Source organism: Physeter macrocephalus, unplaced genomic scaffold (genome assembly GCF_002837175.3).
Source record: "Physeter macrocephalus isolate SW-GA unplaced genomic scaffold, ASM283717v5 random_381, whole genome shotgun sequence".
NCBI classification, from domain to species: Eukaryota; Metazoa; Chordata; class Mammalia; order Artiodactyla; family Physeteridae; genus Physeter; species Physeter macrocephalus.
In genome coordinates, this window is record NW_021145667.1 from 31267 (window position 1) to 54200 (window position 22934).

The following is a 22934-nucleotide window of genomic DNA, read 5'->3' on the forward strand; positions in this document are numbered from 1 at the left end:
AAAGCTAGCTTCCAGAAACACGCCTGTTTCCGCGTGGCCCTTTTGAGTCGTCGTGGTTATTAGGCGGAGGGGAGTTGCTCGCTAGATGAAGGGAGGATAGGAAACGGAGGGCGGGGACTCCGCGAGAGCAGCCCCTCGCCGCGCCCGCTGCCCCACTCCGCCTGCGGGCCGACACAGCCCGGGCGCCCAGGTTTCCATTGCGCCGCTCTCCTCCGCTCTCCTCCGCTCTCCCGCCGCTCTGCCTGAATCCCGGGGGCGGCACCGCATCGGGGCCCGCCCCGCGGCCCCGCCCGCCCCGCGCTCGCTTGAGCCCAGAGCCGGCGGGACTCCCGGCCCGACAGGGCCATGTCCGCTGAGCCTGAGCTCATTGAGCTGCGGGACCTGGCACCCGCGCGGTGCGCCGCCCCGGGCCGCACCCGGCTCGAGCGTGCCAACGCGCTGCGCATCGCGCCGGGCACAGCGCGCAACGCCGCAAGGCAGCTGGTCCCAGGCCGCGGCCACCGCTTCCAGCCCGCGGGACCCACTACGCACACATGGTGCGACCTCTGTGGCGACTTCATCTGGGGCGTCGTGCGCAAGGGCCTGCAGTGCGCACGTGAGTAGCGGCCCTGTGCGCTGGCGGGAGACAAACGGGTGGCCAAGGGGCAGCACCGTCGCTGCGGGCCGTTGGGACGGAGGGGGTCGGCGGGTTCGGTTCCCACGGACCAGGTCCGTTACCTTTACCCCATAGCATAAGAGAGTGCGGGCCGATGGTTTATAACCTTGCCAAGCTCCACCTGTGTCTGGGACATAGGCAGAGGCTGTTGCCTGTGAATAACAAGGTACTGCTTTCAAATTTAAAGGGTGCCTTGGCCCTTCTTGAGAAAGGCATTGTGCCTACCAGTCTCTGAGTTCATATTCCCACACCCGCCCCTTCCCAAAGATTCACTCACCAAGTCCCGCTGCAGAATCCTTGCCGTGAAGGGAATTTACTCACCTATGGGAGAAGGCCTGGAAAAAGTCAGAACCTTGGGTGGGCCCCCTGCAAGCAGGAGTTTTGAGTATTTAGCAAATACCTATTGCAAGTTCAGTCAACCAGGTGCTAAAACATGAAACACAGCCACACACTAGCTGGTGCTTCTGCCCTCCCAGGAATCACCAGCAACCAGAGGTTGCTCTCCCACTGGCTATATACCAGCTAGAATCACTTGGAATGCTTTTACAGCCCTCCAATGCTTGGACCCTACCACAGACCTGCTGACTCTATCACTGGGAGTGTACCAGCAATTTTTAAAAACATCCTTCTAATGTGCAGCCTGGGTTGAGAATCACTGCTCTGGCCCATTTAGGAACTTAGGGAAGGTGTCCCAAGCCTGTGTGTGCCTGGAGACCCTCTCATCTAGTACAGGACTTTGTCCTTTATTCAGCTGGGAGGAGCACAGGAGTTGTGACAGAATTCAAAGCATGAACAAGGGCTCGGATACAGCAGTGTTCCCAAGGAGGAATAAAGTGGCCATGGAAATGAAAAACAGGACAATTTGGGTGTGTGTCAGAGGCAGGAACAAGGGCAGAATCAAGGATGAGTTGGGGTGGTTTGGTTTGGTTTTGCCTCAACTGGGAGAATGATAGCGACTTTTGCTGAGCTGAGGAACACTAGCCAAGGGTAAGGGTGAAGAAAAGTGAAGAATTAAAAGGGGTAGGAAAGTGAGTTAAATTTTGGGCATGTTGGGTTGAAATGTTTATTAGACATCCAAATGAAGATAGTGACACATAGGATTTGATCTCAGTGGGGAGGTCAGTGATGGAAGCCTTGGATCTGGGGTAGGTCAGCGTACACAGAGAAGGGAAGCGACCAGAACTGAGCCTCGGACACTCCACCATTAGATCTAGAAGTTGAAACAGAACTAAAGGAGCTGAGCAGGAGCTGCAGGGAGGTGGGAGGAAAACCGGGGTAGTGGGGGCCCCGGGGAGCAAGCATCAGACGATGCTGAGGAGGTGAAGACGGAGACGGGACCGGGACCGCCGGATTCGGCGGTGCGCAGGAGTTTCCTGGAGGGAGGGGCAAGCCTGACCGGAATGGGTAGAGGGTGAAGGCGAGGAATTAAGAGTGTTTGTAGATCAGTGTTGGTAAGTTTTTGGTGTGAGGGGAGTAGAAACAAATGACAACTAGAGGAGGGGCACTGGGTTAAAAGTTTTTAATTTTTTCCCTTCAAGTAAATGGGCGGAGGGAGGGACGCTGATAATGAGGAAGGGGGAAGTTCTGCCCTAGGCTCTAGAAATGCAACTGTTGAGCAGGCCTGGATCCCTAACCGCCTGAGGACTTCCCGCCAGTTTCCAGATGCCGGGGGACCAACACTAAGATCTGCGTAGCAGTGGGCGGTAACGGGGCCTGAGAAAAGGCCGATCATGCAGAACACCGCGAGCAACGGCCTTCACCCCGGGGCTTCGCTTCTGCCCTCGGGACGCTTCTCCGAGCTGGTGCTGGGGTTCCTCCGCCTCACGGCCAGCCCTCTCTGCAGATTGCAAGTTCACCTGCCACTACCGTTGCCGCGCGCTCGTCTGCTTAGACTGCTGCGGACCCCGGGACCTGGGCTGGGAACCGGCGCTGGAGCGGGACACGAATGTGGTGAGCGCGGGACCGGGGAGCTTACAGGCAAGGCAGGTATGCGCAGACGAGCGGGCCACATTGCAGGCGTTCCCTAGGGCCGCCTGGGGCTACGCGCAATGAACGTTCTGATAGCCGACTTCCCGGCGGCAGAGAGTAGCTAATTCTGCGCGCGGGCTCGAAGGGGTGCCGGTGGTGCTGACTCGGCCCTTACCGCCCGGGGCCACCGAGGCTCCGAGCAAGCACAATTTCCGCACCTTCCCACAACCGCATCCGGTCTTGAGGCCACGCTGGTGCACATGCGCACACGTTTCGACTAGTTCCCTGTGGGAGGTGGGGCCTGCGAGGCGGAGCTGAGCTGAGCTGCCCGAGCGATGAGATCATTCCTGGAGGCGAGGCGCGTGTGGCCCCGCCCTTCGACAGTGGTCCTCCAACGAGATGAGAGTTAGATCCCGGCTGTCTACGTTTCAGTGTTAACGGTTGCGGCGCGGACACTGGTTCCGGCGCATGCGTACACACGCCTGGGGCGGTGGTGGGAGGCTACGGGCGCACGGGGACGGGCGGGCGCGGCGATGGGCGAGGCGGACGCGGGGACTCCCTCTTTCGAGATGACCTGGAGTAGCACGACAAGCAGTGGTTACTGCAGCCAGGAAGACTCGGACTCAGAGCTCGAGCAGTACTTCACAGCGCGTACCTCGCTGGCGCGCAGGCCGCGCCGGGATCAGGTGGGGGCCGGGGGTTGCAGGAAGCGGGCTGGGGGTGGTCGCTGGGACCCCGATCCTCCCCGGTAAGTTGCCTGGTCGAGAGTTTGTGGGCAGCCCCGCCCTGCCGTGAGCGTGGGCCAGCCCTCGGGACCGTGTGTTGGGCTTTCAGCGCGTCGGTGCTGAGTGCTGAGGCCTTGCTGTTTCTGTCACAGACCGGTTGAACCAGGGGAAGCAGCTAAGTGGCATGGGGTAGACCAGGGACAGGCATTATCCACCGATTACTAAGGCTGACTGCGCAGTCTAGACTAACACCTCTATTTCCGCGTGCGGGCGCTCCCACCCCCTCTCTGGGGGACCAGGAGGAAGTGGAGGGGGAGGAGTCCTCGCCGGGAATTGAGAAGTGTGTTTAGGAGAGAGGCAAGGGAAGGTCTGGCCCCTCCGTTTGCACTCCTTGATGGAGCCAACTTGGTCCCCATCTCTTGACGGTTCTAGCCTGTCACCAGCTACTGGACTGTGGAAGATTCTGAGCCTCCCCTCCTCTGCAGTGGACCAGGAGTGCTCGCTTGGGCAGCATATATAGTAAAGTTAGAGCGGACCTGGAGAAAGGGGATCTGGGAATGGATGGGAAGGAAGCCTTGTTCTGGACTGTAAGCATCCAGGAGCACTTTATCCACAAGAGGTGGGGAAGGCTAGATTGTAAAATGCCCTGAGAGGGGTCAAGAGAGATAGGGGTTACTAATCCAGGACTATAAATTGCAGTGCTGGAGCAGCTGTGCCTCTTGGCGTCTCCCAGGTGTCCCCATTATCATTGACCTCTGTGATGTGTGCCATGAGTGTGACCACCAGGCTCAGATAACTGTTCCGGAGATGGTACACCTCAGAAGAGCACCCTGGCCAGGTCATCAGGAAAGAGAGATGGGGACCATGAAGTAAAGTTCAGTATACCTGGGAGCAGTGGGGCAGAATTCCTTACATGAGCCAAGAAAAGGGAGTTGTGGATAACTCTTCAGGGGAAAATTCTATACCTGGAAAGCTGAGCCCAGAGTTTGGGTGCAAGGTTTGAGTGTGGATCCCTGGAACTGTCCGTGTGTCACTCAGGCCTGAGCCATCTTCCATTGTGGAAAGGTGAGAAAACCACAATACACTAACCAATTGAAAAGGAGGCTGGGGAGTCCCAAGTTGTACGTAAAATAAAACCATCAGTCACTATGGACAGTGGCAGAGTAGAGGGTGGGTGGCTATAGTGTCGCAGAAGGGAAATTTCATGGTATCCCTCTGGGACCGCTGTTGGAATCCTCCTCCAGCAGTCAGCTTCGGAAAACGGAAAAAGATACTCTTCCTCCTCTAGAATCCTGGGAGGACAGTGCAGTACCTCCAGTCCTAGTCCCTTGTTTTATGAATAAAGATACTGAGGGAGGTTCACCTGGAGAAGGGAAGGGGCTGGAACTGAGGTCACTGCATCCCAGCTCAGGGCTCCTGGATAACCCAGGAAGGGAAGAGGAAGGACCCAGGCTAGAGGTCAGAGCCATCACAAGGAAGGGGAATGAGTTAGTGCCATCTCTTTGATCACCCTGTTCTGCAAGTAGAATTCTCTTCCTTTTGGCCCTGGCACTAGTCTGCTCAGCTTTCCTCCTGCCCCTAGCACCCCTTCCATCCTGACACTCCTTCCCACTGGGGTACTTCTTCCTGTCTCAAGCCCTCTCCTTGGGCCTGAACAAACACATCCACCCTTTATTCCCAACCTCCAGCCCTCATTTACCTCCCAGATCCCTCGTTTTCCAGGGTCCAGACCATTTGTTCTTACTAGTCCTACAGGATTTCCCACTGTCTCCAGCAAGGTTTCTGCTAGAGTTTTTTTGTTCTGTTTTGTTTTCAGTGTTTATTTGTTTATTTATTTGGTTGCTCCAGGTCTTAGTTGTGGCATGCAGGATCTCCGTTGCGGCATGCGGGATCTTTTAGTTGCGGCATGCAGGATCTAGTTCCCTGACCAGGGATGGAACTCGGGCCTCCTGCATTGGGAGCGTGGGGTCTTAACCATTGGACCACCAGGGAAGTCCCTAGAGTTTTCACTTCTCGATGCTCTTTTCCATCTAGGAGACTTTTGGAAACTTGGGGAAGCAAATAGGCTTCAGTTCCCGCCCCTCCCCCAGCCTCAGTCCTCAGTGCCATGTACTTGCTGGCCACTGAGCAGCAGCAGGTTCTAGGTAAAGAGCATACTGCTAAAAGGCTGTGGACTCTACCCTACCCTACCCCCTCATCTGTCCTTCCTGTTGTCCCCATGAGATGGTTTAAGCTTAGGCGGCTCCAAGGCAGTAGTCAGGAAGAAGCCTGGCTGTCCTGGGCTCAGAGCTGAGCACAAGGTTAAGCTTATTCTGCAGGAGACCTTCTGATGGGAACTCCCCGGGACAAGGCATCGGTCAGTGATGATCTCAGCTGTGTCTGTGACACTCTCATTCCTACTAGGGCCTATCTGACGTCAACAGGAGGTAAGGCTGATGCATACTCCACCCTTCAGACAAGAATCCAGTCCCTGGAGGAACAGAGGAAGGGCTGAGTGGTAAAGCTAACAAGTTTGGGCTAAACCTCTAGACAGCAGAGAGGAGGTACATAAGCCTCCCTGTTTGGCGGTTGTGGGACAGGCTTTACCAGGAGGCTGCCCATGCCAACTTCTGGCAGATTGGAGCCTGGCCTGAAGCTGCCTTTTGTGCAGATTGGGTCAAGATCAAATGGCATGTCATAGTGGTTTCCTCACTATGTCTGAGACATGCAGGGCTGGCCCAAGTCCCCCACCAAGGAGGTTAAGGTTGTAGACGTTGCCCTTCTCCTCCTGCCCACTGGTGGCTGGGGTCCTGGTGTGTACCATTCCCCATACCTCTCACCCTGCAGTGGGCCATGGCCAGGGCAGAGTGGCAAAGTGGACTGCCTTCTCCAGGGTACACCCTGACCCCATCCAACTAGGGTGCTGGGATCAAGCTGTTCCTTTTCAGAGTCCCCGATCTTTTCCTGGCTCCTAGCCTCGTGCTTTCAGTTGTCTTGGTTTTAAGGTATCCTTAGGGCCTCACCCAGTGCTGAGGGGGCTCCAGGCAGGTGGCAGAGAGAAGCCAAATGATTCTGCCTTGGCAGTCTCCACCCATAGCATGCAGAACCAGGGGCAGTGATGGGTTCTTCTCATCAGGCCTCAAACTTTGTTGTCAGTTTCCAAAGGCTGCCCGCAGTCCGTTTTTCAGAGTGGTCCACCCAGGGCTTACCTCCTTGCCCATGACATGCATTGCAGAGGAATGGGTTTCATAAGGATCCTATGTCCATGCTTGCCCATCTTTCAGGATGAGCCCGTGGAGTGGGAGACACCTGACCTTTCTCAGGCTGAGATTGAGCAGAAGATCAAGGAGTACAATGGCCAGATCAACAGCAACTTATTCATGAGCCTGGTGAGTTGACAGCCTGTTTTGGAGAGAGACAGGAACCCAACTGTGTGCCTGATGCCCAAAGGGTCACAGCTGAGGTATTCTTGGGTAGACCCAAGCAGTGATTTATTCACACCCAGCCTAGCCCCAAGTGGACTAGTAGTGCCCATATCTGTTCCATCTCATCTGGCATCTAGTCATGGTTTGGTTTCTCCTCTTTAGAACAAGGATGGCTCCTACACAGGCTTCATCAAGGTTCAACTGAAGCTGGTGCGCCCTGTCTCAGTTCCCGCCAGCAAGAAGCCACCCTCCTTGCAGGATGCCCGGCGGGGCCCAGGGCGGGGTACAGCTGTGAAACGCCGCACCTCCTTCTACCTGCCCAAGGATGCTGTCAAGCACCTGCATGTGTTGTCACGCACACGGGCACGCGAGGTCATCGAGGCCCTGCTGCGCAAGTTCTTGGTGGTGGATGACCCCCGCAAGTTTGCTCTTTTTGAGCGGGCTGAGCGCCATGGCCAAGGTGGGCTTCCCACCCCACCCCACCATGTGTGAGGGTATATATGCATGTGCCTGTGCACACAGGAGCTGAGGGGGCTGGGCCTGCCTCTAATCAAACACTCCCTTCCCCCTGCCTGGCTCTCAGTGTACCTCCGGAAGCTGTCAGATGATGAGCAGCCTCTACGGCTACGGCTCCTTGCAGGGCCCAGTGAGAAGGCCCTAAGCTTTGTCCTGAAGGAGAATGACTCTGGGGAGGTGAACGTGAGTAACAGCCCTCCTTAGTTTCTTGGTTGGGACTGGGCAAGACTGGTGGGTTGCAGGCTTGAAGGAGGAATAGGGCTGCAGACAAGCCCTACAAAGCCTCTCCAGGAGTACATGAGCCTTGTAGCTGAAGTGAAGGCTTCCAGGAAACTCATGCCAAGGTCTAGGGCTTGTCCCAAGAAGCCAGGAAGAACTGTCTTGGTGCACTTCTCTTTCCTATTGTGGAAAGTCCTCAGGAGATGCAGGAGTCCATCTGATGGCATTCTGATCTCAGGCCAGGTCAAAGCCACACAGATGGGCACAGGACAACATGCAGGCACCCTCTTCAGGCATTAGAACCTTTTACCTGGAAGCTTTACAGCTCCAAGGTAGTGCATCTGCAGAGTGAGATCAAACTCAGAGACACTGGGCATGACCTGTTCACAAGTAACTAGGGAATGTTTGGTTTGGTTGCCTGTCCACGAGGTGATTGCCCTACTTTGTGGGGCCCATCTTCTATATGGATTGTTGTTGGGAATCCTAACACAGACCATTCAGGCAAGAACCTGACATTAGAAAGCCCCATCTTAGTTGTGTGATCGTGATGCACTGGTGTTCTTTGGGGAAAGCCTGCTGGTTTGGCAGTGGCCTGCTGTAGCCTGTGTCTCCCTTCTCCCCCTACAGTGGGATGCTTTCAGCATGCCTGAGCTACACAACTTCCTACGCATCCTGCAGCGGGAGGAAGAGGAACATCTCCGCCAGATCCTGCAGAAGTACTCATATTGCCGCCAGAAGATCCAGGAAGCCCTGCATGCCTGCCCCCTGGGGTGACCTCTCGTACCCCTGGGTGGAAGGAGGAGAGTAGGCAGCGCCAAGGGCGTGCCGTGTGAGTGTGCAAAGGGCCACGTGGCCCGAGGAATGAGTGTGCATGGAGGCCCTCTCTTGCTGGGGGAATGAGCCCAGAGAACAGCGAAGGAGCTGGCCCCCTGTGTCCACCAGTGGGTGTAGCAGAGCATGGCTCTGCATCCTTCTGCCCTTTGTGTACTGGGTCATGGTGGGCCAGGGTTGCCCTGGGAAGCTGCTCCAGGCTTGCAGCAGGGGTAGAGGAGACAGAAGTCTCCTTAATTTGTGTCTCAGATATGAGAATCTTGGAGACCCTACAAACAGAATAGGGTCATGTTTGCAGGGATGAGGGCCCTCACCTATGGTGAAAGGTTGTGTGTTTCGGGTCTTGGATGGGGTCTCAGGACAGCCCTATCAGAACCAAGGGTGGGTGTTCAAGGTAAGACAGGCATCAAGAAAGTCTAGGGTTCCCTCTACAGCACCCTCTGACTCCACACACCCTGGGGTCAGGGAGTGCTGGCTCATGGTGCAACAACAGTGCCTCTGCCTCCTCCAAGGAGGATGTCCCTGTGCCAGGGTCTGTGTGAGTGTGGGCACTGGCCCAGCTCTGTGCCTTGTTTGCCAGTCAAAGCCAGGGTCTTTCCCTTGGGTATTTTTGATGATGTGTGCGAATGTATGTAATATTTTGTGGCCTCAGTCGAATGCCTCCTTTGGGGGAAGGGGTGGGGGTGACAGTCATCAGGGCCTGGGGTCTGAGAGAATTGGCTAAATAAAGATTTAAGAATTCTCCTGCTTTTGGATTCTTTATTATGGGCCCTCATCTGCAGTTGCCCCTCATGCCAGTGGCTGCCAAGGTTGATGGACAGGCTCACAGAGCACCTTTTCAAGTGGGACCATGGGACAAATTTGTGAAGGATGTGGTGTATGGATATGTACTGAGTCATCACTCAAACTCCGGGGCTCAGGTCGTGGTGGGGGAAAGAACATCGGCTGCAGCCAGAGCTTAGGGAAACCACACACTCCAAGCTGTGGAAGGCGCTTCACCAAATATTGAGATAACTACTGTGGATCAGACACTGCTCATGGCACCGAAGGTACAGATATGTTAACTCTTGCCTTCATGAAGCATGCCTTCTGGTGGATCTAGAAAGAATTCTAAATTTGAAGTTCTTCAGCCCTGAATGTAGATATACAACTACATTAAGCCAATTCCTTAATTTTCCTTAGGTTCAGTTTCTTTGCCACATGCCACAGTGGGGATCGTAAAAACGGTGTGGGGATAGAATGAGGGCAGACGGGCACTGCCCAAAGTGGCCTAGGGTCAGGCCCTAAAGTGCTGCTTTGGTTGGGCAGGCCCGCTGAGCCTGACCTCTGGGGCTCGGAGACTTCGGAGCCGCAGTACAAGCTGAAGAAACCAGGTGGAGGACACAGCAACCGCTTTCCAGGCTGTGAGCTGCCCCAGCTGGAGAGAGCGCGGCCTGCTGGGACCTGACGTCTCGCAGTGCATGCTGGGATACCTAGCATCTGAGGGCAGCTATTCGTCCAGCCCCGCGGACCGACGACAGAAGCAGCCAATCAGAGGCAGCAGCATACGCAGTGTTCGGAAGCGGAAGTGAGGTTTCCGTGGAGACAGCGGAGCCTGCGGAAGGTGGCGGTGGCGGCGGCACCTGCGAGCGGAGGCCTAGGCGGGGCATGGCGGCGCCGACGGCCCTGTGAGAGCGAAGCTGCCGCGGGGCCCGCCATGCGCCGGCGGCCCTGACATGGGCGCCAGCGGCTCCAAAGCTCGGGGCCTGTGGCCCTTCGCCTCGGCGGCGGGGGGCGGCGGCCCGGAGGCGGCTGTCGCTGAGCAAGCTTTGGTGCGACCGCGAGGCCGAGTCGTGCCCCCCTTCGTATTCACGCGCCGCGGGTAAGGGCGTGGGGTTCCGCCCCCGGGAGGACAGACGGGCGGCTGGGTGCCCCGCGTCATGGGGCGCTCCCGCCGCTGTATCCCCTACACCCGAGTCAGGACTACTCCCATATTTCAGGTTCCCAGAGGAACAAGGGGTGGGGAAAGCCGAGCAGTCGGTTCCCGGCGGCCTGGCTGCTCTGAAGGTCTCCCGAGGAGAAGAGTGGGCCTGAGGCTTGTCCCTGGGCAGGCCCTCCTCACGGTGAAACTAAGATAGGGCCTCCCTGAGACTTCAGAACCTCTTCCTTTCAACCTATCCATCCCAGCCTGCAAGCTGAAGGCTCCTGTCCTCCCTCACCCCCAGTTCTCCCTCGAGGAGAATGACCCTCTGTTTTGTCTGTTTCCGTTCCCCACAGTGGTGGGGTTGGACCTCTCTGGGTAGTGGCCGGGAAAGCAGGACTGGTCCCCAGCGTTGGGGATGGGGTTTGGGGAAAAAGACCCTCACCCAGGTATGTTTCCCAGATCTGGAGCACTGACCTCCCCCCTCCCCCAAGCGGCCCAGACAGGAACACTAGATTGGCCTGGCTGTGATGGGCCCTGGGGAGTGACACTCAGGTGTTGCTGGAGATTTGGCTGTAGATACTAGGGGGACCCCAGCAGTGGCAGTTTGGCTGCATCAGCCACCTGGATGGGGGAGGATGCAGGCTTTTCCCCTTTAGGCTCCCTCCTAGCTCAGGCGTCTGCTCTCTCAGGCTTTGGCCCTGGGCCAGCAGTGTCTTCTGGAGTGAGACCAACATGCCCAGGCCACCATCCTGCCCACTCTAGAAGCTCTGGGTGAAGGCAAGGGCCTGATGGAACGGCTACTCTTGCTGAACAAACCAGTGATTTTTTGGTATGGCCTCTCTTCTCATAGTCTGACAGAGTAGCACTGGCCACCACCCCACTCCCCACTTCCTTCTAGTAGACCCCAGATCCTAAGCAAGGGATTCTCCAGGCATACTAATCTCCCTTCCTCCCACCAAGGTTGTTCTTCCCCATTTGGGGGAGGGCATACTTCCCTGTGATCTATGGCATTTGCCATGACTAGGTTGGGGCTCCAGCCCAGCCTGTTCCCCTCTCCCTCTGCACAGCTCCATGTTCTATGACGAGGATGGGGATCTGGCTCACGAGTTCTATGAGGAGACAATCGTCACCAAGAACGGGCAGAAGCGGGCCAAGCTGAGGCGGGTACATAAGAACCTGATTCCTCAGGTGAGGGGCTGGGCAGTGGTCATAGAGCCTATGTTGATTGTGTGGAGGTAGACCCAGATGGGGTCTGCTCTTATGGTGGGGGCTCTTGGGGGAGGAGCTGGGAGGAACAGGAAGGCTTCCTGGAGTAGGGGCCCTGAGCTGGCCCTCACTAGCCTCTGTTTCCACGGCAGGGCATCGTGAAGCTGGATCCCCCCCGCATCCACGTGGATTTCCCTGTGATCCTCTATGAGGTGTGAGCCTGAGGGGTGGCAGGCATAAACACCCCCTGCCCCAGCAAGAAACCCCCAGGCTCAAGGTGTGGCTTCCATTGAGGAACCTAGGCTGGGGCCACAACCGTGAATAAACTCCACTGGCCCGGAACCTTCAGCTGTGAGCAGGGCAGTCCTACAGTGCTGGTTGGGTGTTGGTTTGTATGTGGACAAGAGGTGGCTGGTGGCTGGCAAGGGCTGATGGCGGAGTTACCAGTCCACCTTTCCCAGCAATCCCTACAAGGAGCATGGCAGGGCATATGCTGGTCAGGAATGCCTGGTTCCTGTGCTCTTGCCTGGCCTGCATTCTTCCAAGCTTGCCTAGGGCCCAGCCCTGCTGCAGGCTACAGCACTTTACAAGTAAGGTCTGCCTTTTTCCAGCCCCAGGGCTGTGGGAGCTGTACACAAGTGGGAACTTCCTTTCCCTCACTTCCTTTACCTTCTCGTTGGAGCATTTCAGCCATTTGCTACCTCGATTCCTCCTGTGTTGGACAGAAGCTGGGGGCAGAACAAGCCTGATTCTTCCTGCCTGCCTGCCCATCTGTTCCCACCCCCAGATGGATGGACAGTTTGCTGGCTGTTAATAGGTGTGGGAGGTTTCTCCCTCTACCCTGGGCTGGGCTGATCCCTCCCCACTGCAACTAGTTGTTGACCCCCACCCCAATTGAGAGGGCATAGGATGGGGATCAGGAAGGGCTCTGGATGCCTGTGCCTATGGGGTGTTGCCACATCCCACCTACTGTGTCTAATCCCCCTTGCCCTTACACATCCACCACCCTGTGATAAGGGACAGCACCCTAAGGCTGGTGCCAGTAGCTCTGAGGAGCCCACCACCCCTTCCCCTACAGTATACCCATCCCTTCAGGATCAGTAAGAGAAAAGTACTGGAGCCCTGGGTAGGGACAGAAAGGAGAGAACAATCATAAAGGAATACTTAAAATGTGAAAGCTTGTAAATAGTCTAGTCCATGATGTTGGGGCAGAGTCTGATTTCTACATAAAAATGACTTTTTGTTTTTTTTTAATTCCTTACTGTGCAAACTGTTCTTTAAGCGTGTGAGAAATGGCTTGGGGAGGGTAGCCCTCAATCTAGGAAGGCTGTTGTGTTATTTGTTCAATAAAATTATTTGTAGACCCTGCATACAAGAATGACATCTCTGAGGCTTGATACCCAGTATCTAGACCACCACCTGGGCATAGTAGGTGGGCCTGGGTGGGGGACTCTTGTTGCCCACATTTCCAGCGAGGCCCAGAGTGAGCCTGAGCCTAGCCTGCGGCCATTCCAGCCACAACCAGCAGGTGGCAGTGTATTCACACAGACCTCATTGCAGACCCCCTCAGGATGGAGAGCCATTCGTACTTGTGTATTGTGTTCAATAAGTGGGGACCCCTGGAATTGGAAGGCCCTGGGGTACCTCACTCGGGATTGGCCCCACCTGCCTGACCTGAGGTGAGAGTGTGACCACACATAGGTCTGGAACAGTTGTCCTGCCCCCAGCTGTGCCAGCTGACCCCACATGAGGTCACAGCCTGAGCCCCATGGACCTCCAAGGCCCAGCCTTAGGTGGACAGCAGCCAAGTGGGTACCACTGCCCTTGACCTACTGCAAGGCTCTGCAGCCCAAACCTACTTGCACTACCAGGAGAGTGGGCTTGGGGCTTCTGTTGCAGCAGGTAAAGCTCAGCTACCCAATACTTCCTCTGGTCCTTTTTGCCCTGTCTTCTCACCTGCAGCCTGCTCCCTGTGGACATTTGGCCTACACTTATCAGGTCCTGCTATGAGGCTGGTTCTCTACTAGGCCTAGCCCTTGGCCATCAGCCCATCTCCCAGTAAGGGAGGAGGGAGTTCAAGGACACAGGCTGCTGGGTCTGGGAAGTTGGCCTACCTGTCTTTTGGAGGTTTAAACTTGTCAAGTGTGGAGCAGGATCACCCTCTGCAGCCTGGACTTGCAGTTCTTCATTGGGCACCTTCCCATTTCCCCAATAAGATGCCAGGCATAAGGCCCTATCGTCGTCCTCCACTGTCCCTCCCACTGACTGCCCCAAGGCCAGGGTTCTGCCATGCCAGGTGGCAGCCCATCACCACTGTCCCAGTGTGGGGGAACTCCCTGTGCTGGGCCTGCCCTAGCTGACCCCAAAGCTGGAAACAATGGGGGTCATGGCTGTGCTTCCCCACTCCCTCCTACTGGGCTGTGCTCACTTCCTTCCTTCCTGAGGAAGTGTCCCTGCCCTGGGACAGTCTGGTCTGGCCTTTGTTTCCCCAGGGGCCCCCAGCCTTGAAGCTTTAAAGGCCTGTGTCCCTTGTGGAGCCAGCACAGTGGTCCAGGGACACCACCCTCCCATGCCATGTCCTGGACTTCTTGGTCATCAGGGTAGACTCTAGGATATGTGCCCATCTCCCCCAGTCCCCCAGTCTTACACAGCCTTCTGTTAGGAGAGAGGGCCTGGGCATGAAGGAGGTAGGCTGGTAGGGTCGGGGGGCGGGTAGGCTCAGGGTGATTTGAGGGTGTGCAGATTTCTACCCCTGGAGGGGTCTGCTGGGACCCTGCTGCAGCCCTCCTGGGAGCCTACGTATGGTTATGGGCACCCCCTTCCCACAGGAATACACCCCTTTCCTCACCCATGTGGTAAGGAGCCCCTTACTCTGCAGCATCTTAGTGAAATCCACCCAGGAACATCCTCTGGCAGGAGAGCACCCTGCAGAACCCTCCCAGGCCCTGCCCCTCCCCCCAACAGTCACCCATATCAACACTTTGTCCACTCTGTCACACTTGGGATGCTTCCGCTCTCAGTGGAAAAAAATTGACTCAGCTCCTGTAAGTTCCCCCAACACCCCCACCCCAGGGCTGGTTCTTTTCTTCACCACCTGCTTTGGGGGATCATCTGCCAAACATCCCCCAAGTAGTTTGACTCCCCGAAGCACCACCACTAGGGCCTCTCCACTCACAAGCCGCTGGATTGGAGGATAGGCCTCAACCTTAAGGGCAGGTTGGGGAGAAAAGCTTTCAGTGTTAAGGAAGCTGCCAGCATGGGGGAGGTTGGCACCTGAACCAGGTCCCCCAGCCTTCCTGTCACCTGGTGCAGTTTGCTGGGCCAGGGCCTACTCAGGGGAAGGGTGGGGCGGGCAGCCAGCCAGCAGGGCATGCCGGAGGGAAACCGTCAAGGCGGTCCCCTCCCCCGCGCATGTTCCTGGCCCTTTCCTCTCTGAGGGGCAGCAGGAAGTGAGGAGAAAGGGCCGGGGCGGGAGGCGGGAGGTGGGAGGGATGGGGTTTATCAAGTTGCCGGCGGGCTGCCCGGAGGGCAGCAGCTGGTGCGAGTAGCTTGTCTGGAGACTTACCGCGGGAAGGAGGGAGGCCGCCGACCTACTGGGCCGACGGACTCCCACACAGGTGAGCCCAGGGCAGACGACTGGTCTGCACCCCGGTACATGCGCTCACAGCAGCGCTCCCTGCCTCTCCTCCCAGGCGCGCGGGCGGGGAATGGGCTGGCCATACAGACCCGGGCCCTTTGGGGAGCTGAGGATCCTGGGGGAGCGGATCTAGGAAGAGGCAAGGAATACTCCCCCTATTCCAGCTCCAAGCTTGCTTCCCAGAGGGAGGGGCTTGCAGGACGAAAGGACTTAGGATACTGGGCAGAGGCCCAGGGGAAACCCTCTGGCCGGGCCGGCTTTCTCTGCCGTCTGGCCAGGAACTTCTGCAAGGGTGGCAGCTTCCTCAGAGTTGAAAGGAGGTCTTGGGGGCTCCCACAGGCCCCCCCAGAGACTGGACAGGAGGCGATGGGAGCCCAGGGATTGGCCTGTGCCTGATGCAGGTCGGGGGCAGGGGGACGCCCTATCCCCAGGGCCCGCTGGGCTTACTGGCCCCAGCCGGGCGGGCCTAGCTGCGACCCACAGCTCGTGTTGCCAGGACAACCACTGCCTCCACCCAGTCCTGGAAGAGCTAAGACGCGGGTGCTAGGCCCCCTCCCCAAGTCTGGCAGGGGGCGGGGATTCCCTTCAGACCAGGGTCGGGGGAAGGGAGCCCTGATCCGTAGGGGGCGGCACATTACTGTCCTTCGAGACCGGAGATCGGCTCTGGTCACCGTCCCCCTTTCCATACAAAGGGGCCCCAGGACTGGAGACTACGCTCAGGGATGCAGAGTCAGATTCACTACTACCCCCGGCCAAGGCCTCGGGGTCCCACAGCACCTCCTTCTGGCCGGGTGACGGAACGCCACCTCCTTTATTCCCTCCCCGACCGCCGTCCTTTATGCTGTCCCTTTAAGCGGCTGGCCGCGTCGCAGAGCAGGGAGGACTGTACCACCGGCCGCAGGCTGCGGGGGGGAATTTGGGGCTGACTGGCACTCACGACTGAGACTCCACAATAAAGCCCCATTTGGAGGGCTCTCACGGTCCCATATTGATGGCCACATTCCTCGGCAGAGAATCTGGGGACCTTGGAGCCCAAAACGCAGCACTGGCTGCCCGAAAGTCAGGCACACCTTTCCGCCCCCGCCGCAAATCCTGCGCAGGGCCCGCCTCCGCGCTGATTTCTTAAAGGGCCCGCGGGCTGGGGGGGGCGGAGCCAGTAGAGGCGCCGAACCGGGGCAGTGCCTGGTAGAGCGGCCGGAGCGGGCCGGGCTGGGGCGGGGATGGCGGTGGCCATGGCGCAGGTCCCGGCGGCTCCCTGCGCGAGGTGAGGGAGGGCAGTGCGAGCCTGGCGGCTCTCTCCGCGGGCTCTGTTCTGAGCCCCCAGGGAGGCGGCCCAGGACCCCCCCCCCAACTCTGGGCCGGGTTCAGCCCCCACGTGCGGGGTGGGGGCGGGGTCCCGGACAAAGGCCAGGTGGAGTGGGCTTTACCCCTGACCGCTTGGCTCGCGGGCGCGATCATTCCTGGTAGCTGTAGAGGGAAATACCGGTCTGCCAACGCCACCGTGGGAGATCCACCACCCCTTTGTCCCCGCGGGGCCTCCACCAAGCTTGGGAGAGTGTCTGCGCTGAGACAAAGTCTGTTAGCCTCACTCTCCTGCTGGGCGGGTGCTAAAAAAGATACCAGATCTGGGGCTCTGTTACAGCTTCCTAGCTGCTTCATCAGCTGTGCCTTGCCTTTCCCAAATGCTATGGTTTCTCAGGAGCAAGAGTACTTCACAGGGTAGAGTGGGCCTCGGTTTGGGGCTCTCAGAAACCTTGTCCTGGGTGGTATTCAGCCATGTGTGAGTCTCTGGGCAGTGAGTCTATAGCTCAATTCTTCCAGTTGTCAGAGGGGTCACAGACCTAACAAGTTCCTGCCCAGCCGTAGGCTACCTGCTCCAGGAAGGAGCCCTATGCTCCTGGCAGTGAGTTCTGGAGGTGTCTTGCCTGCCCCTCAGTGGTCTGTGGTCTCTCAGACCTATTATAGCCAATAACAGGGTCTGAACAACCCTGGGCATGGTGCCCTACACAGCATGGGCTTTGGGAGTATGGATGGGTTTGGGGTGGACACCTCCAGGATTCTATAGACTGATTTGCTGTCTCCCACCTTTCCCCCAGTTGCTGAGCTAGTGCCAGGCAGGTGACACTGTCTTCCTGCAGCCCCCAGCATGTGGGCAGGCCTGGGCCCTGCCGTCACACTGGCCCTGGTGTTGGCGGTGGCATGGGCCACGGAGCTGAAGCCCACAGCACCACCCATCTTCACGGGCCGGCCCTTTGTGGTAGCATGGGATGTGCCCACACAAGACTGTGGCCCACGCCACAAGGTGCCACTGGACCCAAAGGACATGAAGGCCTTTGATGTGCAGGCCTCACCTAATGAGGGTTTCGTGAACCAGAACATCACCATCTTCTACCGTGACCGGCTGGGCATGTATCCACACTTCGATTCGGTGGCGAGGTCTGTGCATGGTGGCGTGCCACAGAATGGCAGCCTCTGGGTACACCTGGAGATGCTAAAGGGACATGTGGAACGCTACATTCGTACACAGGAGCCTGCCGGGCTGGCAGTCATCGACTGGGAGGACTGGCGGCCAGTGTGGGTACGCAACTGGCAGGACAAGGACGTGTACCGCCGATTATCACGCCAGTTGGTGGCCAGTCGCCACCCTGACTGGCCACCAGACCGCATAGTGAAGCAGGCACAGTATGAGTTTGAGTTCGCTGCACGCCAGTTCATGCTGGAGACACTGCGATTTGTCAAGGCATTTCGGCCTCAGCACCTGTGGGGCTTCTACCTCTTCCCCGACTGTTACAACCATGATTATGTGCAGAACTGGGAGACCTATACAGGCCGCTGCCCTGATGTTGAGGTCTCCCGAAATGACCAGCTGGCCTGGCTGTGGGCCGAGAGCACGGCCCTCTTCCCCTCTGTCTACCTGGAAGAGACACTCGCTTCCTCCACTCATGGCCGCAACTTTGTCAGCTTCCGTGTTCAGGAGGCCCTTCGCGTGGCTCACACCCACCACGCCAACCATGCACTCCCGGTCTACGTCTTCACGAGGCCCACCTATAGCCGTGGACTCACAGGGCTTAGCGAGGTATGTGCCTCCCAGGGCCCTGCCTTCGTCCTTGGGAAACCACTGCAGGCCTCCTGCCCCCAAGTTTACTGGCTACTCTACATCTCCTCACCTCATTCTCTCTGTAACCTTATGAAAGGATGGCATTGTTATCTCCATTTTGTGGATACGAAAATTGAGGGCCAGAGATGCTGAGAAATTTACCCAGAACTTCCCAGCAAATCCAGGCAGAGCAGGGACTTGGGCCTAGTATTCTTACTTCACGGTCCATCCTGATAGATACATACTAGGCTCAAGTGGGCCCTTGGCTTGGGAATGAGAGGCCAGAAGTGGGGGTGGAAACGGCTTAAACATTTAAGGAGAAAGTGAAACAGCTGCTGCCTAGGGGTGAGAAGGAGAGGACTGGGCTGGGGGGAGGTTAGCAGGTCTGAACAGGCTAGGGCCTGCCCACCCTGTCTGTCCTTCTCACCCTGTGGTCTCAGTCTTCCCCAGTGACCATCTCCTTCCCACGCAGATGGATCTCATCTCCACCATTGGCGAGAGTGCAGCCCTGGGTGCAGCTGGTGTCATCCTCTGGGGTGATGCGGGGTACACCACCAGCATGGTAAGTAAGACCCACCCAGCCTACTGGAGCTGAGTCTGCAGGGACAGGCAGAGCGTCTGTGCTTTTGGCTGCGAACCTCAAAGTGGTCCCCTCATCTATCTCCCACCCAAGGAGCCCCAGTCCCAACAGAGAAGACAGAGTCCCTCCCCTCCTCCCAGGAAGGGGGATTTGCTGTCCTGACCAGCTGTTGAGTTCCACCCTGCCCCATCTGCCCTGCTGGGTTCCAGTCCCTGCCCCCACCCCCTTCTTAGAAGGAATAGGAACAGTGAGGGCTCAGGCGTGTGTGTGTGTGTGTGTGTGTGTGTGTGTGTGTGTGTGTGTGCGCGCGCATTGTTAAAAGAAGGTACAGTCACCACAGTGTAGACAGAGTTTCCATCTGGGCCTGTGGGCTGAGACAGCTGACCCTGATTCCTGACCTCTGCCCCCAGGAGACCTGCCAGTACCTCAAGGATTACCTGACTCGGTTGCTGGTACCCTACGTCGTCAATGTGTCCTGGGCCGCCCAGTATTGCAGCTGGGCCCAGTGCCATGGCCACGGGCGCTGTGTGCGTCGTGACCCCAGTGCTAATACCTTCCTACACCTCAGTGCCAGCAGCTTCCGCCTAGTGCCTAGCCACGCACCTGGTGAGCCGCAGCTGCGACCAGAGGGGGAACTCAGTTGGGCCGACCGCAACCACCTGCAGACGCACTTTCGCTGCCAGTGCTACTTAGGCTGGGGCGGCGAGCAATGCCAGTGGGACCGCAGGCGGGCAGCTGGGGGTGCCAGTGGGGCCTGGTCTGGGTCCCACCTCACCAGCCTGCTGGCTGTGGCCGCCCTGGCCCTCACCTGGACTTTGTAAGGGTCTCTCACGCAGCTGCCAGGCAAGCTGGCCTCTGCCACAAGGGCTCTGCCAGGCATGTAGGAGCCCACAAGGGGTGGACAAACCAGAGTCTGAAGGGGCAGAGCCCCCTGGGATGCCCGGTAGGGTGTCCGTACCAGCTCCCACCCCCTGTTCTAAGGGGGAGGGACAGTCCCGTGGGAGGCCCCTTCTCTCCCTGCCAGAGAGGAAGAGGGGCACAGCTGGGCCGGGGAGGACCTGACCCTACTCCCCTGCCCCTGCATAGTTTATTATTATTATTTTGGGGTCTCTTTTGTAAATTAAATATGAAACAACTGCTTCTTTGCTTGGACTGTCTGTGCCTGGGCCAGGGCATGTGAGAGAGATTTCAGGGTCTTCCATATAAGGTTTGAGCTCAGTTCTGTCTCTGTGAGACTCTCTGCTGGGGACTTCTCATCTGTAAAATGCATTCACTGGGATCTGCAGGCCAGAGCTTCCCACTCTAGCTGTCCTGCTAGGGCAGGGGCCACTGGGAGTGGAGGGACTCACAGTCTACCCCAACACCAAGGACCTTGCTTTATCCATATTGATTGGAAAGCAGTTGGGTACAACCTTCTGTGAGGGATGGGGCTCATTGTGCTTCTCCTCCTTGGTACTGTATCCCCAGCTGGGCTGGTGCCAGTCGCCTCGCCTTGCCCACCCAAGGAGAAAGGGGAAAGCGGATGTTTGATCTTCCCTGGCTGGGCAGGTAGCCAGATCACTCCTCCCTGCTGTTCTCACAGGCAAGGGCGTCTCCTGCACTCCCCAGTCCCAAGGACAGTGGACTTCAGCCACACGCACTTCTCCCCATCTGGCTCAGAGTCCTCCACTGGGTATGGTCAGGGGGAGGCAAGCAGGGCATTGGGATCTGAATCATGAGGTCCAGTCCCTGTCGCACTGCAGAGATGCAGATGGGGTGACGGGGAGGCATCCTCAACAGTCAGCCCTGTAATGGCCATGGGAGAGCATAGCTTGTCCCCAGCTGTCCCAGGGGAGAGAAGTAGCAGCCAGAGCAGTCATACCAGCTCTGACCTGCTTCACTTCTCTGCTTCTGAAGTGAGTTATTCTGGGTGGGGCCCTGCCCCTCCCCTCAGCCATTGGACCCACACCTGGATTCCTCCTGTCCCTATCAGTGATGACTGAATCCCTGCACTCAGATAATACCGGCTCTGGGGAGACAGACTCAAGAACTGTCGAGCAGTGAGAAGGGCACCCCAGCCACAAGGACTCGGGAAGTAGCCTCAAGGAAATGCTTTCTACATTGAGGTTGGGTTGGTCTTTTTTTGGAGGGGGGCGCGCACCACACACGGCACATGGGATCTTAGTTCCCCAACCAGGGATCGAACCACTCCCCCCTGCAGTGGAAGCACGGTTTCCTAACTCCTGGACCGCCAGGGAAGTCCCTACATTGAGAGTCCCTACACTGAGTTTTGAAAGGTGAGGGGGAAACTTGATGCTAGGAACAAAGCATGGGCAAAGGCTGGGGGAAGACAGAACACTAATGGAGACACAGAGTTTGAGGCTAGGGTGTGACAGGGGGGTATGCTGCAGGTGGCCCTAGAGTGGCACCAGGCCTGATTTTGTCTAATGATGGTGACTATCTTACCTGTTCAGTGAACACACTGAGCACACACATGTGCCAGGGCTGGGCTGGGTGCTAGGGATGCACCCATGAACCACACCAGCAAAGACTGCCATCCTTAGGGGCATGAGGGCATAAAGGGAGATGTACTTTGGATGCCAAGACCAAGTCAGATGTTGGACAGTGGAGAGTGCTCCCCAGAGGCATGCAGGCAAGGGGATGGTGTGGTTAGAGCCTGGAGAAGCAATCCTCACCAAATCAATATTGATTCAGATTGTAAAGTGATCCTTCATCCCTCTGGCTGCTGATGGCAGAGAATAGAGAGCAGGTGGGGTGGTAGCACTGGGAGGGAGATTTCAAATCACATGGTGGGGGTAAGGGAGGGGTCCTGGCTGCTCTTGACCAAGGTTGGGAGAGGCCGGCTGGAGAGAAGATTCACGTGTCGATCAATAAGGCCATAAGATGATGGAGCCAGCAGAGGGAGAGCAAGGAAGGAGGAACTGTGACCTATCTCCCCAACACCTGTGACTTCCCCTACCCAACTGTGACCCCACACACAGCTATGACCTCCCCTACACAGATGTGACCTATGCACACCTGTTAGCTAGCCTGCCCACATCTGTAACCTGCCAACACACAGGTTATCAGCTGCGATCTGACCCACGCAGCTGTGACCTGGCCATGAGCTCAGGTTCAGACTGGGCTGTTCAGTGCTTTCACCTGGGCCAGGAACATGATGTTTCCTTCACCCCACTCTGGCAGGCAAGCCTGGGCCTGAGCACCTAGCAGGTCTCAGTTGCTAGCATCTGAATCAGCCAACAAGCAAAATCACAAAGGAATGAACAAGCGCGTCATCACTGATACACTCATGCTCATACCCGTGGTCACACAAACATGGGGTCTCATGGTCATAAGACAACAGGGTCTCACACACACCAAGTCCCAGGCACTGGGTCCCGCACTTGCACATACACACTACTGGAGTTTGTGGAGAGTCCCAAATGTCCACTAACTGGAGCTTTACACAGACACAGTCACTGATCCAGCACATATACAAAGAGTGACAACACAGCCCTGACTTGAGGAACACAGTGCCTTTCAGACACAGGTCCCTAAGGGAGGGATGACTTATCCACTAGGCACGGTAGGCACAGGGCCACAATACTTATACGGGCCCACAAAAATGTTTTAATTTTAATCTTTTTTAATCAGAAGAAAACATAGGAATAATGAATATAAAATAATGAATTCAGTCTGGATTATATCTGTCCTTATGCCAATATAGTCGTAAAATATATTTTTTTAAAAATATGTATTTTTTTGGCCACGCAGCATGTGGGATCTTAGTTCCCCGACCAGGGATCGAACCCGTGTCCCCTGCAGTGGAAGCACAGAGTCCTAACCATTCCCTTAAAATGTTTTTTTGAGGAACGGGTCCACAAAAGTGAAAGTGCCTAGGGCCCATAGGTGTCATAATGCAGCCATGTGGGGAAGGCACCCAGACTCCAGTATCACACACAGGGCTGCCCAGTCGGATCTGCCACCCAGACAGCCCCCAGGCACTGCCTCCATCCCCACACCATCCCAAGTAAAGCCACAAAGTCCAGCCCCAGTGCTGACAGAGTGGGAGGGGCCACTTCCGGCCTAGCCCCACCTCCTACCAAGGGCACTTTGCTAGGAGTGCAGAGGTGGCTCTGCTGTCTGGCCCAGCCCTCTAACCCAGGGCCCGCCCCTCAGCCCGCCCCCAGACTGGGCGGGGTGACCCCTACAAA

The 22934-nt window shown here is 57.2% G+C and overlaps 3 protein-coding genes across 7 annotated transcripts; all 3 read left to right on the forward strand.

The window, feature by feature from the left end:
• Positions 1 to 319: 319 nt before the first annotated feature.
• Positions 320 to 9061, forward strand: RASSF1 (Ras association domain family member 1). 4 transcript variants are annotated; one of them, XM_028485368.2, is made up of 6 exons: positions 320 to 595; positions 2499 to 2605; positions 6612 to 6716; positions 6915 to 7212; positions 7336 to 7451; positions 8115 to 9061. In XM_028485368.2, exons 1-6 carry the CDS (start codon positions 346 to 348, stop codon positions 8259 to 8261), a joined length of 1023 nt encoding a protein of 340 aa, XP_028341169.1. In that variant the 5' UTR covers positions 320 to 345; the 3' UTR covers positions 8262 to 9061. The 4 variants fall into 4 exon arrangements, with proteins under 4 accessions (XP_028341169.1, XP_007112213.1, XP_007112214.1 ...); XM_007112151.3 differs by lacking the exons at positions 320 to 595; positions 2499 to 2605 and adding an exon at positions 2618 to 3309; XM_007112152.4 differs by lacking the exons at positions 320 to 595; positions 2499 to 2605 and adding an exon at positions 3326 to 5774.
• Positions 9062 to 9902: 841 nt separating this feature from the next.
• TUSC2 (tumor suppressor 2, mitochondrial calcium regulator) lies at positions 9903 to 12797 on the forward strand. Its single transcript, XM_007112153.3, has 3 exons — positions 9903 to 10179; positions 11289 to 11409; positions 11580 to 12797. Exons 1-3 carry the CDS (start codon positions 10034 to 10036, stop codon positions 11643 to 11645), a joined length of 333 nt encoding a protein of 110 aa, XP_007112215.1. The 5' UTR covers positions 9903 to 10033; the 3' UTR covers positions 11646 to 12797.
• Positions 12798 to 14929: 2132 nt separating this feature from the next.
• On the forward strand, positions 14930 to 19879 carry HYAL2 (hyaluronidase 2). 2 transcript variants are annotated; one of them, XM_007112155.3, is made up of 4 exons: positions 14930 to 15044; positions 17161 to 18140; positions 18634 to 18723; positions 19152 to 19879. In XM_007112155.3, exons 2-4 carry the CDS (start codon positions 17211 to 17213, stop codon positions 19560 to 19562), a joined length of 1431 nt encoding a protein of 476 aa, XP_007112217.1. In that variant the 5' UTR covers positions 14930 to 15044; positions 17161 to 17210; the 3' UTR covers positions 19563 to 19879. The 2 variants fall into 2 exon arrangements, with proteins under 2 accessions (XP_007112217.1, XP_007112216.1); XM_007112154.1 differs by lacking the exon at positions 14930 to 15044 and adding an exon at positions 16214 to 16328.
• Positions 19880 to 22934: the final 3055 nt, after the last annotated feature.

Coding starts and splice junctions, on each gene's coding strand:
- RASSF1 (XM_028485368.2), top strand. CDS start 346: ATGTCCGCTGAGCCTGAGCTCATTGAGCTGCGGGACCTGGCACCCGCG. Junction 596..2,498: donor CAAGGGCCTGCAGTGCGCAC/GTGAGTAGCGGC, acceptor CCCTCTCTGCAG/ATTGCAAGTTCACCTGCCAC. Junction 6,717..6,914: donor GCAACTTATTCATGAGCCTG/GTGAGTTGACAG, acceptor TCTCCTCTTTAG/AACAAGGATGGCTCCTACAC.
- TUSC2 (XM_007112153.3), top strand. CDS start 10,034: ATGGGCGCCAGCGGCTCCAAAGCTCGGGGCCTGTGGCCCTTCGCCTCG. Junction 10,180..11,288: donor TTCGTATTCACGCGCCGCGG/GTAAGGGCGTGG, acceptor CCCTCTGCACAG/CTCCATGTTCTATGACGAGG. Junction 11,410..11,579: donor ATAAGAACCTGATTCCTCAG/GTGAGGGGCTGG, acceptor TTTCCACGGCAG/GGCATCGTGAAGCTGGATCC.
- HYAL2 (XM_007112155.3), top strand. CDS start 17,211: ATGTGGGCAGGCCTGGGCCCTGCCGTCACACTGGCCCTGGTGTTGGCG. Junction 18,141..18,633: donor GACTCACAGGGCTTAGCGAG/GTATGTGCCTCC, acceptor CTTCCCACGCAG/ATGGATCTCATCTCCACCAT. Junction 18,724..19,151: donor CGGGGTACACCACCAGCATG/GTAAGTAAGACC, acceptor CTCTGCCCCCAG/GAGACCTGCCAGTACCTCAA.